The sequence below is a fragment of the Pelophylax lessonae genome (assembly GCF_965119305.1).
Source record: "Pelophylax lessonae genome assembly, chromosome: 4".
NCBI lineage: Eukaryota > Metazoa > Chordata > Amphibia > Anura > Ranidae > Pelophylax > Pelophylax lessonae.
In genome coordinates, this window is record NC_138771.1 from 474,730,108 (window position 1) to 474,749,553 (window position 19,446).

General features: G+C 41.6%; 1 protein-coding gene across 1 annotated transcript in view; it reads right to left on the bottom strand.

Annotated features, from left to right (window-relative positions):
- Positions 1-19,446, bottom strand: part of LOC309555269 (tetraspanin-11-like) — a gene marked incomplete at its 5' end in the record, with an annotated part of 83,373 nt that overhangs the window by 53,931 nt on the left and 9,996 nt on the right. Inside the window, one exon of the mRNA XM_082257174.1 lies at positions 6,187-6,378. Within this exon, the coding sequence (XP_082113300.1) occupies positions 6,187-6,378 (192 nt within the window). The remainder of the gene's footprint in view (positions 1-6,186; positions 6,379-19,446) is intronic.

Consider the following 19,446-nt stretch of genomic DNA (forward strand, 5'->3'; position numbering starts at 1 on the left):
TGCTTTAATCAGTTTTGTATGATAAATACCGTTATCTTTGTCAACTTGCAATTTAATCTCCAATAAAACATTCTTGGACTAAAAAAAAAAAAGTAATAATTCAAAAAATATATTTATTTGAACCACATCACAGAGTGACTAATTGCCTTTTCAGATCTTATGTGCAGCTACTCTGTCTCCAGTATTTATCAGTGTTCAATAACATAGGCTTCATCTCCAGGGTCACTTCATTTGAGCTAGATCCCTGCTACGCTTCCTACACAGTTGTCTCATTTTTCAGAACGAAAAGCTTTTTATTCACTTATATAGTAAACAAAGATTGTTGACACATCCTATTTATGGACTGCACTAGATTCTGCTTGCAGTTATTTGTCATTACAATGGTCTGTGTGCTAGGTAATTAGACCAGCATAAAACTCGCTTGCTGTACAATATAACATTTATTTTTTAGAACTGTTTTTCCAACACTTCTAGTTTTAACTTAGTATTCTTATTTTGTAAGTACTGTAAAAAAATAGTGCACAGAATTAGATTTTAGGTTTATCTCAATGTGTCGCAGTGGACCTTGGTAGTGAAATATAAAAGCTGAACTCCAGCAGCCATATCAAATTCTATTTAATAAAGTTTTGTAATCTTAAAAAAAAAATTAAATTAAATACATTTGATATGACTGTGCGTGCAGCAGACTTTATAATATCTCCCTTCTATCTTCTACATAGCCTGACCCAAACTTAAAGTGATTGCACAGCTTAATTTTCATGTAATCTTATTAAAATAATAAACATGTTATACTTACCTGCTCTGTGAAATGGTATTGCACAGAGCAGCTTCAAACCTCCACTGCTCAGGTTCACTGCTGGCACTCTGGGCTCCTTTTCTTTTCAGTGTGTCACCATAGGAAGCCTCTTTCTATGAGGGCGCACCTGCAGGCTTGCTCCTGGGCCAGGCTGTTTGTGTCTATTGACACACAGGATAGAAGGAAAGCGGATGACTGCACTCAAGGGTTGAAGCACTACAAAAAACGTTTTTGTAGTTCCATATAAAGCACACAATATCACGGTTCAATAAATAGGGAAACAATTAATGTGTTTCAGGTTACAAGCGCTTATTCACAACGGAGCCAAATGAAACAGTCCACCTGATATATATACAAATTAGCCCAGGGGAGCCTAATTAAAAGCTCCGGATCCCTAAATAGCAGACCTATGTTTCTTAAAAAAGACATAAAATCTAATAACACAAAACAAGCATGCCTGCATAGATACAGTATATGAATTCAAGTAGAATGTTATGGTATGGTAAAAAAAAATCCAAAAACTGTTGGGGAGAACGCCACTGTTGCTTACTGCGGACTTCGCCAAGCCACAAAAGGAGAACAGATTAAGATCAGCTGTCACCCCAAGATTTGGTCAGAGCCTACTAGCCAAACCCTTCTGCACCCCATTAAAGGGGAACAGTATTGTTTTCTTGGGAGACAGTCACCTATTTCCAGGTTAGGAGGAACTTATATTATGTGCTCCAACAGCGCATCTGGGCCCCAACATCCTGGCCAGCAGTAAAATGGCTTAATACAGACTGAAAAACTGTTATTGTAACATTGTTTATTAGGCAGTTGAGTTTAGGGGTCATTCTCTGGACCTTTGTCTTATAACTAACTGCATACTGTGATTGCTACTGTATATCTATATACACTATATTACCAAAAGTATTTGGACACCTGTCTTTACACGCACATGAACTTTAATGGCATCCCAGTCTTACACAAATGCGCTTCTGGAAGAATGGTGAAACATTCCCATATACACATTCCTAAACCTTGTGGAGAGGCTTCCCAGAAGAGTTGAAGCTGTTATAGTGGCAAAGGGTGGGCCAATTCAATATTGAACCCTATGGACTAAGACTGGGATGCCATAAAAGTTCATGTGCATGTAAAGGCAGGGTCATGGTACAGTATGTTTGGTAATATAGTGTATAGGTGTATGTACAGTATATATGTATTTGTTTACAAGCTGTATACCCTATTCTTTGCTGTTTTTTTATATTTGTTTGAACAGGTTGTTGTTATTTATATTTCTCTGGGGGCTGTATATGTATGTATGTATGTATATATACTTTATATATATATATATATATATGACACTTTGCTACAATGAAAAGTAATGAGTGTACAGATTGTATAGCAGTGTAAATTTGCTGTACCCTCAAAATAACACAACACACAGCCATTAATGTCTAAAACTCTTGCAACAAAAGTGAATACACCCCTAAGTGAAAATGTCCAAATTGGGCCCAAAGTGTCAATTTTCTGTGTGGCCACCATTATTTTCCAGTACTGCCTTAACCCTCTTTGGCATGGAGTTCACCAGAGCTTCACAAGTTGCCACTGGAGTCCTCTTCCACTCCTCTATGATGACATCACAGAGCTGGTGGATGTTAGAGACCTTTACCCTCAGCTTCTTTAGCAAGGCAGTGGTCATCTTAGAGGTATGTTTGGGGTCGTTATTATGTTTGAATACTGCCCTGTGGCCAAGTCTCCAAAGTAAGGGGATCATGCCCTGCTTCAGTATGTCACAGTACATGTTGGCATTCATGGTTCCCTCAATGAACTGTAGCTCCCCAGTGCCGGCAGCACTCATGCTTCCCCAGACCATCACACCACCGTGTTTGACTGTAGGCAAGACACACTTGTCTTTGTACTCCTCACCTGGTTGCCACCACACACGGTTGACACTATCTGAACCAAATACGTTTATTTTGGTCTCATCAGACCACAGGACATGGTTCTAGTAATCCATGTCCTTTAGTCTGCTTGTATTCAGCAAACTGTTTGCGGGCTTTCTTGTCCATCATCTTTAGAATAGGCGCCCTTCTGGGATGACAGCCATGCAGACCAATTTGATGCAGTGTACGGCATATGGTCTGAGCACTGACAGGCTGACCCCCCACCCCTTTAACCTCTGCAGCAATGCTGGCAGCACTCATACATCTATTTCCCAACGACAACCTCTGGATATGACGCTAAGCATGTGCACTCAACTTCTTTGGTCAACCATGACAAGGCCTGTTTTGAGTAGAACCTGTCTTGGTTAATCACTGTATGGTCTTGGCGACCGTGCTGCAGTTTAGTTTCAGGGTCTTGGCAATCTTCTTATAGTCTCTAGGTCATATTTATGTAGAGCAACAATTCTTTTTTCAGATTCTCAGAGAGTTCTCTGCCATGAGGTGCCATGTTGACTTTCTTTTGACCAGTATGAGAAAGTGAGAGCGATAACACCAAAGTTAACACACCTGCTCCCTATTCACACCTAAGACTTTGTAACACTAACAAGTCGCATGACATAGGGGGGGGGGAAATGGCTATTTGGGCCCAATTGGACATTTTCACTTTGATTAATTCACTTTTGTTGCCAGCAGTTTATACAATAATGGCTGTGTATTGAGTTTTTTTTGAGGGAACAGCAAATTTACACTGTTATACAAGCTGTACACTCACTACTTTACACTGTAGCAAAGTGTAATTTCTTTAGTGTTGTCACATGAAAAGTATATAATAAAATATTTACAAAAATGTAAGGAGTGTACTCACTTTTGTGAGATACTGTATATATATATATATATATATATACATATATATATATGTGTGTGTGTGTGTGTAGCACCCTCTAGCTAGTGTGCTAGGAGTTAATAGTTAGCTGTTAGTGAAGGCAAATTGTTTTGGCTGAGAGCCAGACCTGGGTTGAATCTGGGTCAGGGTTGAGTGACTCAGGGAGGCTGGATGAATCAGCAAGCAGCATCTTTGGTGCCTCCCCCTGTATTCTGAAACCTTGGAGAAGCTTTCAGGCGTAGTGGGTAGAGGCTAGGAGGAGCTGCTTGGCATATTTATGAGGGCCCCAGCCTACCCCCAGCAAATGGGCTGGCAAGGGGCAGGCCACCTCATAAATAGGCATGAATCATGCTAGCAGGGGCAGTCGGGTGGAAAATGGAGTGCTGAGGAGGCTGTTGGTGGCCCTTGGGGGGCGGGGGGACTTCAGGCCTGGGGCTCGGGTGCTGGGGGGATCCACTACAACACACATAGGAATTGTTTCATGAGAGGACAGCAAGAGCAGGTCAGCACATCCGGGAGATCTCTTGAATGTCAGTGTGTCAGTATGGAGAACTGTGGGAGAAGTTAGCCTGGAGGGCTAGTGAAAGGGGCTGCTGCAGTCAGGAGGGCTGGCAGGGCCTGAATAGGTGATGCTGGGAGCAGTGACCACAGAGAGGAAGTGCAGTGAAAGTGTAAGCTGTGTCACCCTAACTTTTCTCTAAGTATAGGGGCTGCGTGTCCCTGCCTGTAATGGGCCTTTGCTACAAAACCACAACAGGGTGACATAGCTTGGTTTCTGCAAGCAAGAGAAGCAGAGGGGCTGTATACAGGACTGTATATAGGAGAAGTTATCCCTGAAATTTGTTTGAAGTTAAGTGGGCATCCCATAAACTCCCATCCCTATCCAAGTTTATTACCCTCTATAACACAAAAAAACAAAGTCACAGAGTGTTCTCTGACTCTGGAGTGACAGTGAAAATTTGGTGTGCCTGGCTGTGTAGGGTAAGGAATCCCATTTTCCTGTACATGGTATAGGAGTCTGAGAAAGTCATAGACTTGAGACAAATTACATGAGGCAGCTAAAAATCTCTACTATAACAGGACAATAGGGAAACACAGATTAGTGTCTGCAGTGGCCTTGAGGGCCACACAGAAAAGTGTTAATTTTGATGTCAAATTTCAATTTATAGTCATAGTCTTTTGATTAAAATGCCATTTTAGTTTTAGTCATGTTTTAGTCATCTGAATTGATTTAGTTTTAGTCATATTTTAGTCGACAAAAATCTCCAGTACATTACAGTTGACTAAAATCAAATGGGTTTAGTTAAATTGTAATGGATTATTGAAGCATTTCTGTAGAATTTCCAAATTCTCATTACATACTCCTGGAGTAAAAATCTCTAAACATGTTATTATTGATAGTATTAAGGTTTGAACACGCACTACAGACACAGATTTAGCCGTTGTGATATATAACATCTTTATAAAAAAAAAAAATCAAGTTTCATAAACAAACAAAAATATTTATTTTTGACAAAGAGAAGTGCAATTTTAAAATATATTAAAAAAATCTATTGACTGTAATGCCATTACCTGAATATTCTACCAACATTAAATATTTAAAAAAAGGAAAAACCTTTTTCTTAATTTATTTTCTTTTAGCAGCTTAATAGATGTCCCCTAATTCATGTGGTAGTGCAGTGTTCATTTTGGACAAATCAAAGTCAAATTTCAATTTACTTTTAGACCAAAATGCCATTTTAGTTTAAGTCATCTGAATTCTTTTAGATTAAGTCATATTTTAGTTGACTAAAATAGTGTAATTTATTCGGCAAAAATATTTGAGTCTATGAAATTGACGCTGTGCACAGAAAGAATTAATGGCCATATGTGGTCCTTGTGCTGCGAGTTGGACACTAGGGGATTGGGGAATAGTTAAAAAAACTTTTTTTGCCATCAGATCCCCATTAAGAGGATTTCCCTTCACTTTCTGTGCTGTAGACAAAGCAAGAAGTGAAAGAAAATGTCTTCAAAGTGAGGGGAGATCCCCTCTTAGGCCTCGTTCACATGGGGCATACTAAAGCTTACCCCAATACAGGGCTATGTTTATCCACATGGGAATGCACAGATATTCCATGCATTCTTATGTGGGCAGTCCCATTAATGTCAATTGGGATACAGTGGCTGCACAGACACAGACACTGTTCTGGATCTGAAATCCATGAGGGTGTGCACGGCCTCGAAAGCAGATGGTGTGGGTGAACACATCGCTGCACAGATGTACACTTTAGTAAACCCCACGTGAACGAGGACTGTTGTCACTGGGTCAGAGGTGTCCTCACTTTAAGGTTTCCTCCATCCCTTCTTGTTCTAGTAACAACTTAAAATTTTGGAACTTCTCATCCTTTTTGTCCCAGTGACAATGACATCTCTAAAGTGGGAACACAGACAGCCATAAGTCTTAACCACTCTATCCAAAACTAACAAAAATGTTCCCTTTAGATACACATTAAAGCAGTGGTTAACCAACAAAGCATTTTCATAGAGGACTTTATCACCCATTGCTCTCCTTTGGTTCAATTACTATAGCAGCCACTACTTACAAACAATAGACAGGCTTTTTTTTCCCGAATCACGGCACAGCATCCTAGGAATCCCGTTAGCATGACCACACCTCCAGAAAACAGCAGAATGTATGCAGATATTGAGAGAGTACTGTAGGCAAGGAAAGATATATAACTGCTTTTCTCTAGTAAGGTCCACAATCCAAGTGCGATGACAGCGGCACCACCAATCTGCGCAAGAGAGAGAGAGAAACAAGTTACCACAGTTACCACAAGCTCGGACAATAAAGTGGTGTCTGCTGATCTGATCTCTCTCAGTTCTGAAGTTCCACTTTCACTTACAGGTCTCCTCTTGACCCCAACCATGTGAATAGACAGTGTAAGAGAATCTGATTTCTCCACCAACCAGTATGCTCTTTTTTTCTGCAATGCACCTTACCAGATCCCTGTACTGCTTCTTTTTCTCTAAGTCAAAGCTCTGCTGTACAGGAATTGCAGGAAGTCAAATTCAAGTACTTACAATGTTTGCATTTAAAGTGGAAGTAAACCCTTCTATTGTTTTTAGCCAAGAAAGCTGCCATCTTGTCCTCTGTTTAATTTACAACTGCCATGATGCTGCACATTCGATCAGTTATAACACCAACCATTGGATGGTTTGACAGTTTGGTTGAGAGCACAACCAATGTGACATTTACATTCCTGGGTTTATGTCCACTTTAAAAAATTCACCAAATATTTGTAGCACCCTCCTAGTCAGGTGCTAGCTAGAAGATATAGTTTGCCATTTTCTGCTTAACAGGAAAGCACCAGGAAAACCATAATTGCTTCATCTGCTTATCAGAGGGGTTTGAGCTTTAGTTAGGTCTGCTCATTGTGCTCAGTGTGTATTCATCTGGTCTGAGGGAGTGTTCCCACTGCGTCCAATAGGGAGGCCTGTTGGACAGTGTAGGAAACCTGGCCAATGATACATAGACTTTTGTAACCGTCCCAGGGGGTTGGCACCAGGAGAGGTTCATCATGGGATTGGAAATAAAAGCGGAGAGCATTTGAGGCAGAGTGTCTTTTGGCGGGAGCAAAGTTGCAGGAGGAGGTGGACGGCTGTCTCTCCTCCTGCTAAAGTGGAGAAGGTGGTCCAGGCAGTTGGCCTAGGGACCAGGGGTTGAGCTGAGCTGAAAGGATCCAGTGTGCTGACCGAGTGGAGCTGCTGGGCAGAGGACTTCAGGAAAAACAGTGTCATGAGTACTCAAGGATCTGCCCAGGGGTCTGCCTAAGAGACGGGACCACTCCAGAGAGGTCAAAGGGATCAAGGAGCCAGTTAACCCAGAGCGTTACAGTAAAGGGGGTGCCAAGTTGTTAAGCCCTGAAGATTAGGGATAAAGGGGGCGCCAGGAAGGGCCCTGAAGTTGTTCAGCAGTACAGTCTACCATGAAGAATAGCTTGCCTTAGGACAGAATTACCTCAGGAAACTTAAAGAGAACCTTTCATAGCCAAGGGCAAAGTGAAGCAGCGGCCTATCTGTGGCTAGCCCAATTTCAGTGTATTCATCGTTACTCAGCGTTAACCAGCATTATCAAGCATTTATTCAAGTCACCCCAGCCTATTGTGCATAGTTTAGTTCAGTTGGAGTATCCCACTCATCCCTTCTCCTATCCAAATTCCTAATAAAGCCTAAAAACAAAGAAACTGGATTGGTCCTTGTTTAAGGTAAAAACACTTGGAAACATGCCAGAATGTTCTACCGTTGCTAATGGTAACCCAGAAGAACCCGTCACCAGCAGCTCCCTTGGGAGTAGTGCTACATATTAACCACTTGACGACCGCCCACTGCAGATTTACTGTGGCAGGCGGCCGCTCCTGGGAAAACCGACGTAGTATTACGTCGCTCGCTCAGGAGACTCTAGGGGACGTCAGCTGGGGAGCCAGTGCTTGTGACAGGCGGCTCCGATGGCCGCTGGCCACTCGCGATCTCCCCCCGCTGACAGAGGACGGACGGCTGATGTAAACGCAGCCGTCTGTCATTCTCCCTGAAGTGATCACAGAGGTTATGTAATCCTGCTATATAGGATCGCATGTCTCTGTGATGATCTTACAAGCCACGCCCCTCCACAGTTAGAATCACTCCCCTAGGCTTACATTTAACCCCTTGATCACTAATAGTATTAACCCCTTCCCGGCCAATGGCATTATTACAGTAACAGTGCATATTTTTAGCACTGATTACTGTAGTAATGTCACTGGTCCCCCCAAAAGTGTCAAAAATGTCAGTTAGGGGTCCTATCTGTCCGCCGCAATGTCGCAAAAAAAAATTCGCAGATCGCCGCCATTACTAGTAAAAACAATAAAAATGACATAAATCTTTCCGGTAGTTAGTAAACGCACTAACTTTTGCGCAAACCAATCAAAATACGCTTATTGCGATTTTTTTTTTACCATAAATATGTAGCAGAAAACAAATTGACCTAAAATGTTAAAAAATTTAGATTTTTAAATTTTTTGGGGAGAATTTCATATAAAAAATGTGAAAAATATTGTTATTTTTTCAAAATTGTCACTCTTTTTTTGTTTATAGCACAAAAAATAAAAATTGCACAGGTGATCAAATACCACCAAAATAAAGTTCTATTTGTGCGAAAAAAAGGACATCAATTTTGTTTGGGTACAGCGTCGCACGACCGCGCAATTGTCCGTTAAAATCACGCAGTGCCGATTCGCAAAATAGGGCCTGGTCTTTGAGCAGCCAAATCCTCCGGGGCTTAAGTGGTTAATGATTAGAGAGCTGCATTTATTTATTTGTAGCCTTTATATCTGCTGGGGGTTTAGTTGTCCGTATCCAGTAGATATGTTTTAAATGTAACAAAGCCCTGTTTTACTGAAGCCGTGAATCCTCTTCATTTTTAGGGTCATCCTCTCAGTTTGCTTTTGATTTATTACCCACTGTGGTTATATTAAAACTGTAGGGGCTGTTTATAATCAGCTGCTAATTTTCCCATAAATAGAGTAAAAATTAGCATAACTACTCGACTAATAATTAATGAGCTGTACTCAGTCCCAGTTAAAGTAGGTCAGAACTGGATATAGGGAGAAAAATGGATTTCTGCCCACTTGTACTGCCCGCTGACTTTATTTCCAACTCAAAACCATTCACATTTTTCCTCAAAATATTTCTATATATGAGATGTATTCAGCCATAATAATTGCGACCTTCATTGCACAATCTTTAAAGAATGTTCTTAAGGAAAGCAGTGCAACTATAGCAGACTTAAACATTCTTCTTTTTTTTGATTATGCCGCTTTCAATCAGGCCTATCTACAAATCCCCTCAAGCTATGTCTTTCCCATGACACATTAAATATACATAAACATGTAAGCGCTATCTGATCGAAGAGATTCAAAGTAATATATTATTGAGCAAATATATATTACTGACTTACATACGCTACACAGTAACAAACGCCCTTCTGAATAAAGATGAACAGTGTTATAGTGGAACTCCAGGTTTGATAAGAAAAAAAAATATCTTCCAGGTATCCATGTATTTACATTTGCAAGGATTTTAGGTACATTTTTGCAGATTTTTACTGCCCTTGTCCCAGAGATAATGATGGAGGCCTTATTAGCCCTTTCTACAACTGTCTGTTTAAGTGTATTTATAGCTAGAGCGTTGTCTGAGTTTCGGATAGAGTTGGAAAAGGTTAGAACGACCCCCCCCCCCCCCCACCCACCGCCTTCTGCGTCTCTGACCGGTTCTCCCGTCCCATCTGGAGACCCGAGCAACCAGCCATCACCTCCGCCGGCTGGTTGGAGTCCCAAATGAAGCCAGATTCGGCATCAATCGGGTTTTTTACGATGATGTAACCCGGAAGCGGTGTTCATGACGTAATGTCCGGGTTACTCGGCAGCTAAAGGCGCAGAATTTAAAAAGTGATAGTATTCAAAAATGCAGTTTTGAATATATTGAAGTGCAGTAGAGGGGTCTGGGGTCTGGGGTTTTAGACCCCCGATCCCTCCATAAAGAGTACCTGCCACTGCCTATTGCTGTCACAAGGCTAAAATTATAAAATAGGAAAAAAAATAAAAATGTTAAAGTGCCACTGTCGCCGTGAGCACGCAAATGAAAGCACTGTTAAAACCACACACTCTAACTGTAAACTGGTAACCATTAAAATTTTTTAAAGCGTTGCCTATGGAGATTTTTATTGACCGTAGTTTGTTGCCATTCCGCAGGTGTGTGCAACTTTAAACCGTAACATCTTAGGCATCCATTTACTTGGCGTGACATCATCTTTCACATTATACAAAAAAAATTGGGCGAACTTCACTCTTTAGTTTTTTTTAAATGCAGTGAAATTTATTTTTTCAAAAAAAATGGCGCAAACACCGCGTGACAAAAAATATTGCAACGACCACCATTTTATTCTCCAGAGTCTTTGCTATATATATATATATATATATATATATATATATATATATATAATAATGTTTGATGGTTCTAAGTAATTTTCTAGCAAAAAATACAGATTTTAACTTGTAAGCAACATGTGTCAGGAATGGGCTCGGTCCAGAAGTGGTTAAATTATTCACACTTGAGGACAACTATCTCTGTAGAACTGTGTAGCAGACTGTACAGAATGGAGCAAAGTCCCTTTCTTAGTAGACGGAATTAAATTGACTCTGCTTTTCAAGACACCAGCTGGTTTCCCCTTTAGCCTACACCCAGCAGCTAACTTCTAGCACCCAGAGGGGGATACAGCAACATCAGTCTCTAGGGTCCCTTTAGGGAGTCTGTGCTCACAAGGCCCGGGTAACGGGTCACCTTCCTCCATGAAACCAGACAGGATCCATGGACATCCTCCCTCAGTTATCTCTCATATGAACCCTGGTTTCAGCATGCACTTTTCAGGCCCTCAGGTCACTCACCTAAGGCCATATGGCAGCCTGTGCTGGGGAAGGCGACATGCCCCCTCCCTAACTGGACCTCTTCTCTCAGGAGGAAGACCCAGATCTCATGTGCTCTGGTCCTCTGCAATGGTCCTCTTGTATGGGGCCTGGACCAGCAGGAGGGCCCAGGCAGCAGAGGGAATCCGATGTGGGATGATGATCGATTTGGCAGGTAGGCAGGTAGGCAGATACTGGAACCGATCCCCTGTATGACTCTCTGTAGGAGTTGAAAGCCAGCTTTTCCTCCTCTCCCTCTTGCTGGCTTTTAGCTGCTGTATTTTTAGTGAAAATATTGTTTTGATATTTGAGGGGCTCTGTCAGGAAGGCTGTATGGGGCCCCATGGTTTCTAACAGCAGCACTGACAAGGGGACACATACAGCAACAAATAAACTGACATGATTTTCAGTATAACTAAAGGAAACACTTTCTTTCTAGTTTTGGAAAGAGTGGAGATGAATTATATCACCTGCTAGGTGAGTTTATTGAAAAATGTTTTCAAACTACAAAGCAATAATACAAAATTAGTACATGTATACCATTGAGGGCATCAAGAATATTAAAAAATAACACAAAATAAAACAAATAATAAAACAACTGTAGGCACCAAGACATACAGGTGCACATAATATTTAAACATTTGACAAATCACGCACATGGTAGGGACCAATGGTAGTATGCAGAAATTAGCTTGAACAAGAGCATAACTGTAGAAGGGGATAGAGTGCCAAACAGCATCTATTGGGAGACTCATCAGGGGTGCGAGCAAGCTAAAGCCATGCAGCACCTGTGAGAACCATGATCCATATGTAATTGGTCCCTAATCTCAAACAAATAAGTAATGGGGGAGGGGGGAGAGAAGAAGAAAAAAAAGGGCAGGTTGAAAGACAGGAGCAAAAAGTATAGTAGGAAACAGAGCAAGTGAAGAAGGAAGAGAGAGGAAAACTAGTATAGCCAGGGGTCGACAAGCAGAAGAAACGTCGTACCACATCAAGCTAGGGAGTAAGGACAGGTCCCGCAAGGACGTCTTGTGGCTCAGATTTAGGGTCCTGATAACAATGCCATGAGACAATACCCAAAGAGGCTTTTTTTGACACGTTTAAAAATGCCTGGTAGCACAGAGAGTAGAGTGATTTCTGGAGTATTGGGAACAGTCACCCCTGCAACTGTGGTGTAAAGCTGTACAATCAGATTCCAAAAATTGTGGATCAAGGGCATTCCCACCAGACATTTAATAGGAAGCACCTGGCAAAATGGCATCACCAGCATAGGTCATATAATTCTGAAGGAACAGTGTTGGACATCAGTAACAACATGAGATAAGTTTGAAATTCGTCTCTAGGGTCTTAGTCGCCAGGGACAAATGGTGAGTAAGAGTGAATGACTTCTCCCAGTCCTCTGTTGCGAGTTGAACGTTGAGGTTGAACGTCCATTTAGTCGTATTTTCTGAAAGATCAAGTTTTGCAAGAAGGGCCTTGTACACTGCTGTTCAGGTGGAGAGTATTGGAGGAGAAGGGACACGAAAGAGTATAGGTCCCTGGTAAGGGAGTCTGCAGGAGAAAGGGAGGAGAGGAAAGATGTCAGTTGCCCATATTCCAGCCAGCAGAGTTGTATAAAGTACTCAAAACCCATACTTGAGTAAAAGTACAAGTGCTCAATCAAAAAGTGACTTGAGTAGAAGTGGACGTGCTCGATCAAAAAGTGACTTGAGTAGAAGTACTAAAGTATTCAACATTTTTTGTACTTAAGTATTGCAAGTAGTTTTTTTTAAACATTTTGCTACTCAAGTACTTAAAGTAAAAGTACCAGTAGTTTTGTAAAAAAAATTGCTACTCAAGTACTGAAAGTAAAAGTACAAGTACTGTGTTATGTAGTTATTAAAGAAAGAAGTCAAGAGTTTATTAAAGTTAAAGTTATTAAAGTTAAAGTTATTAAAGAAAGAAAAGTCAAAAGAAGTCAAAAGTCAAAAGTACACATGACATTATACACATTTTTTTTGAGCTTCATGAAACCTGCCACCTACTGTTCTGGCAGTGGTAATTTTTATAATTGTAACGAGTAACTATGCAGCACTAAAAAAAATATTTGAGTAGAAGTATTGAAATCATCGAAAAATTTAGTGAAGTAAAAGTGGAAGTAGGAGAAAAAAATTCTACTATAGGAAAGTACAGATACCGCCTTTCGGTACTTAAGTACAGCAGTGAAGTAGTTCTACTTAGTTACTATACATCTCTGCCAGCCAGTGCATAAATGAAGACTGCTGTACAGTCGACAAGAGTGGAAAAAGTCCCTGGCAAAGGATTTGTACTAGCCAACGACGTGACTCCTTTTTCCAGGATGGAAAGCATGTCTGGGATACTGCATGGGGAAATTGCAGGTTGCCAAAGAGGGGAGTCATCAAGCCCTCTCAAGAAGAGAGCCTCAATCAGGACAGTAGATTATACCAAACAGGTGGGATGTGAAGAGAGGTAAAGAGGAGGTGGGGGTCTTGGAACACAGTCGGCCGAAATTCGGCCATTTGGACAGTACTTTCGTTTTTCGGCCAGTTAATGGGCATGAATCGGCAATCGGTTGTGATGTTTTTGAGCTAAAAAAAGTTTGGAAATTTTCTGCCAAATGATCGATAAATTGAAAGGTTAATGTGTTCTGGGACTCGCGGCCCCTACTGCTTCGGACACCCGTTTACCACAATTTGTATGTGAGTACCTGTTTTTAACCTATGGAAATAAAGAATTTATTTAGCGGTACATCACTATATTAGCATTTAGTTTTGCATACCAACACCGTTTGAGGAGGAGAGGCTCCACCACCCAGAGAGGCTTTACTGCCCAGGTGAATAGGATACCTTCCCCCCTCTGTGAGCCCTACACATCCAAATCGGACGATAAGAGGATATTACATTAAGGCCCATTACCCCTGCAGGGGTACATATTTCTGGTGAGTGCGGGAGTAATTGGAGGGGTGCACTGGTTTGTCTCATCTACCACCCAGCACGCAGACCACCTGGAGGACCACTACTAGATTGAAATTATTTCCTCACCTTTTCATCACCTTAAAAGACTGTTTGTCACTTCTTGGTGGATTATCACAATTTTTCTCTTGTATTTTAGCACCATATGGACTATTTATTTATTTATTATACTGGTGTAATTGTGTGATCACTAGTATTATTTTAATTTCTTTGTACTGACACACAGTTATTCTTGTACATCGATTTCTTTATTACCACATTTATTACCATCTATATCTATTTCTTTTTTTTTAAACACATTTCTGACCAGAACATATAAGTATTTCTAATTTTTTATAACACCCACATCACCCTCACACTGGCATATAATTTTTATTTTTTTCCAATTTACTTTAGTATTTATTGCATACACCAATTTTTGCACCAATTTGGGGAGAGGAATCTTCAATTTTTGTTTTCCATAAAATCATCTTTTTTGCACATTCATACTTTACATTGTGTGACTGCATGCCAGTATTCAAACTAGCACACTAGCACTTTAAACTGTGACCAGTGGACCAACTTCTTCTTTTTCACTTTTTTTTACTATTTTTTACTATTTATATACAATTGGGCAGCGCCATCACGCCTCACCCATCCCACATTAATGTGTTTCTCGTCCAAACTGTTTGAACTAGGTTTATGTGAAAAAACAAAAAAAAAACTGATTTATTTATGTTCATTGAGCGATTTATCGGTCATTACATGATGGCACGATCGTTTTCTCTCACGGCCGAGTGTGAGTCAAATGAGTTTGAATAATTTTTCATATAGGGTATAGCCAGCATTAGACATACACAGACTTTAAAGCAGAAGTAAACCCATAGATTTAACAGTTAAAAAAACTGTTACGTTCCCGCCACATGCCTGGGAATGTAACTGTCACAATGGTTGTGCTCTCAACCAAACTGTCAAATCATCCAATGACTGGTGTCATAACTGATCAGTTGAAGATTAAACAGAGGCAAGATAACAGCTTCCTTGGCTGAAAACGATAGGAGGGTTTACCTCCACTTTAACCACTGAAGGACCAGGCCTATTTCTGACACTTGTTGCTTACAAGTAAAAATCAGTACTTTTTGCTAGAAAATTACTTAGAACCCCAAACATTATATATTTTTTTTTTTAGCAAAAAAAGTGCATAAATTCTGGAGAATAAAATGGCAGTCGTTGCAATATTTTATGTCACACGGTTTTTGCGCAGCGGTCTTTCAAACGCAATTTCTTTGGAAAAAGTAAATTTCACTGAATTAAAAACAAAACAGTAAAATTAACCCATTGTTTTTCTATATTGTGAAAGATGATGTTGTGCCGAGAAATAGATACCTAACATGTTACGGTTTAAAATTGCCCACGCTCATGGAATAGTGACAAACTACAGTCGGTTGTTATTACTAGAAAGCCGGCTCTAAAAAACAGTACTGGTGTGATGCCTCTAGATGCAGGCATCACCCTGGTACAACCAATTCCCTTTAAACCAATGTATAGGTACTAGGGATGATCGAACGGTTCGGGTCGACCATCGGTTCGGCCCGAACATTGGGTGTTCGAGGTTCGGCCGAATTTAGAACTTTGTGCCCAAAAAGTTCGGAATTCGGCAACCAGAACCGCCCAAAATGCAATGCTTCAGGAAATGGGCTTTAAAAGTCCGTGATTGGACCAGAACCATTAGCAAAAGCCAATTGAGGGGGCAGGAGAATGCTAGGAATGTGATTGGAGTGACTAGGGGGTCCCTAGACCAATCATTAGTGAATACGCCCCCCAGTATATAAGATCGCCCCCGCCAAATTCCTAGCATTCTTATACTGGACATGGAAGAGAGTGGAAGCAGTTCTGTTAATTTTACTTTAAAAGTGTCATTTAGCTATTTTTAGTGTGAGGAAAGGGATATCTAGTGTAGTTAGAGTGCTCCTTTACACTTAGGTTGGCTTCAAAAAATTAGCTTCTGTAGGGAAAGTATGAAGTGCCAGGGTGACCGTAATGTAGTGTAGGGGAAACTGACTGCCATGGCAGGCTGACCGACTGACCAAACCCTTCCATACCAGGGTGACCGTAGTGTAGTGTAGGGGAAACTGACTGCCATGGCAGGCTGACCAAACCCTTCCATACCAGGGTGACCGTAATGTAGTGTAGGGGAAACTGACTGCCATGGCAGGCTGACCAAAACCTTCCATACCAGGGTGACCGTAATGTAGTGTAGGGGAAACTGACTGCCATGGCAGGCTGACCAAACCCTTCCATACCAGGGTGACCGTAATGTAGTGTAGGGGAAACTGACTGCCATGGCAGGCTGACCGACTGACCAAACCCTTCCATATCAGGGTGACCGTAATGTAGTGTAGGGGAAACTGACTGCCATGGCAGGCTGACCGACTGATCAAACCCTTCCATACCAGGGTGACCGTAATGTATTGTAGGGGAAACTGACTGCCATGGCAGGCTGACCGACTGACCAAACCCTTCCATACCAGGGTGACCGTAATGTAGTGTAGGGTGAACTGACAGTGACTGCCATGGCAGGGTGACCAAACCCTTCCATGTCAGGGTGACCGCAATAGAGAAATGATCATTTCTCTGAATAGCTTCGGAACACCATTATGGCTTCTCACCAGCAAGCATTTTTTATGCTGCAGGGGCTGCCACTGTCAGTGCTTTTTTGAGGACATGTTTGATGTCAGACATGACATCTGAACATGTGTATAGGGGGTATATTGTAACGCTCCTGCGTTTCTTATATGGTGTGGATTTTCAGCTGCAGAAATAGTTCCACGTCAGTAGTCATGTAAGAGATATGCTGAGATACCATTCCCAACCTCAATGACTCATCATGTGTGGAAGGTCTTATTTCAGCCAGTAAATACACACAGTTAGCAAGCTGGTTCCTAGAGTGACTTTATGTATGTGGTAACACAATGATGAAGGTTGAGGGATAGGTTGAGTGGAGGTGGTAGGTGATAGACACTTGAAGGTGAGACAGTAGATGGATGCAGGAAGGTTTAGCAATGTTGTATGGTAGCAGATGACAGAATAGCAGGTGGACATACAAAAGAGATCAACCCAGTGCAGAAAAGTAGCAGTAGTCTCAAGAGCTAGCAATCTAGTTATGCAGATGTGATAAACAATCTTTACTATGCAGAGCTAGATAGTGTAAGCTTAGTATAAGTTTATAGAGAATTCCCCTGCGGGGTACTTAGCACTATTAGCGATACAGCCGAAGGGTGGTTCAGGAGAGGCGGATGATCCAGTAGCGGGATACAGGGATCAGCGCAGCGAGGTTCCGTCAGCGAGGTAAGCTTGCAAGCATGGAAGCTTCAAGCAAGGATAGCATCCAGGTAAGGGTGTTTGAACGAACACATGTGAGTGAGAACCGGCGCTTTAAATAGCCATCTAGTCCGGCGCTGGGTGATGACAGCTCCAGTCTTAAAGGTGTATGCGCACCTTTCCAAAAGTAAATGGTGGGGAGCATACACTTGTGGAAAGTGTAATTTAGGGTACCAAAGGTACCGGAACATTACAATACCCCCCCCTTAAGGCCTGCTCCTGAAGGCCTCTGGAGCTGGTTTGTCTGGGTATCTCGCATGAAAATTGCGGATTAATCTAGGGGCATGTATGTCAGAGGTGTTTAGCCAGGTGTCGTCTTGGGGCCCATAGTTCTTCCATCTAACCAAGTACTGAAGTCTTCTTCTGTAGATACGAGAATCCAGAATCTCTTTTATCTCGTATTCTTCTCCACCTTCAACTTGTACAGGAGGGGGAGGTGGAATATTAGGCCTTATTCCTTGGTCCGGAACATGGGGTTTTAGTAGCGACACATGGAAAATGGGATGGATTTTTAGGTCCATTGGCAATGTAAGCTGCACTGCAGCTTTTCCAATAAGTTTCTTGATTGGGAAAGGTCCCAAGAACAGAGGTCCAAGCTTTTTGCTAGGGATCTTCAGTCTCAAGTTTTTTGTTGAGAGCCAAACGAGGTCCCCGATAGTATACTGTGGAGAAGGTCTTCTACGAAGATCATAGTACTTCTTTTGTTGACTGTGAGCGTGTGCAATGGTAGTATTTAGTAAACCCAGAGAATCCTTTATTTGGGTAAGATAGTCTGAGGCTACTGGGTTATTTGAAGGAAGGATGCGTGGAGGGAGAATAGAGGGATGGAACCCATAGTTCAAGTAGAACGGACTCTGCTTGGTTGTACTGTGAGTTGCGTTGTTGTAGGCAAATTCTGCCAGGGGGAGAAGATCCAACCAATCATCCTGTTGGTAAGAAGTGTAACAACGTAAATACTGCTCGATGCATTGGTTGACTCTTTCAGTCTGTCCGTTGGTCTGCGGATGGTAAGGAGAAGTGAGCTTCCGCTCAATCCGTAGTATGTGACATAGTTCTTGCCAGAATTTAGAAATAAATTGGGATCCACGGTCAGACAGAAGAGTTTTTGGGATACCATGTAATCTGAAGACATGTTTCATCAGGAGTTCTGCCGTTTGTTTGGACGAAGGTAGTCTGTGAATAGCAATGAAATGTGCCATCTTTGTCAGATGGTCCACTGACACCAAGATGGTATTAAATCCTTTGGAAGGAGGCAATTCTACGATGAAGTCCAATGACAAAACCTCCCATGGAGTTTGGGGTATTGGTAGACTGTATAGTAGACCGGATGGTCTCGTAGTGTCAATTTTGGACCTGGCACAGACATTGCATGAAGAGACGAATTTTTGTATAGATGTTTTCATGTCAGGCCACCAGAATTGTCGAGAAATCAAATTGAAAGTCTTTGTCATACCCATATGTCCTGCCATAGGCACATCATGCGATAATTCCAAGATCTTGGTGCGTAGGGTAGGTGGTATGTAAAGTTTGTCGTTGTAGTAGAGGAAGCCTTCTGCATCAGTATTTAGTTGTGGTGGGGGTGAATCCAAACTTATACCATGCAGAACCTCTTCCTTTAAGGAACGGACAACTCCAATAATGCGTTTGTGAGGTATTATAGGAACGGAAGGGATTTCAAAGTAGTTTTCTTCAGTTAGTCGTGATAGTGCATCCGCCTTTTTGTTCTTATCTGCAGGTGTGTAGGTCACTAGGAAGTTAAACCTTAGAAAGAATAGTGACCATCGTACCTGTCGATGCGAGAGAGTTTTGCTAGTCTGAAGATATTGGAGGTTTTTATGGTCCGTGTATATAATTATTGGTAGTTGGGTGCCTTCGAGTAAATGTCGCCAATTCTCCAGAGCCAATTTTATAGCAAGCAGTTCCTTTTCACCCACGGGGTAATTTATCTCGGGACTGCTCAGGGATTTAGAAAAAAAAGCGACTGGATGAAGTGGTGAAGTGTGGGTAGGTCGTTGGGAGAGTATTGCTCCTA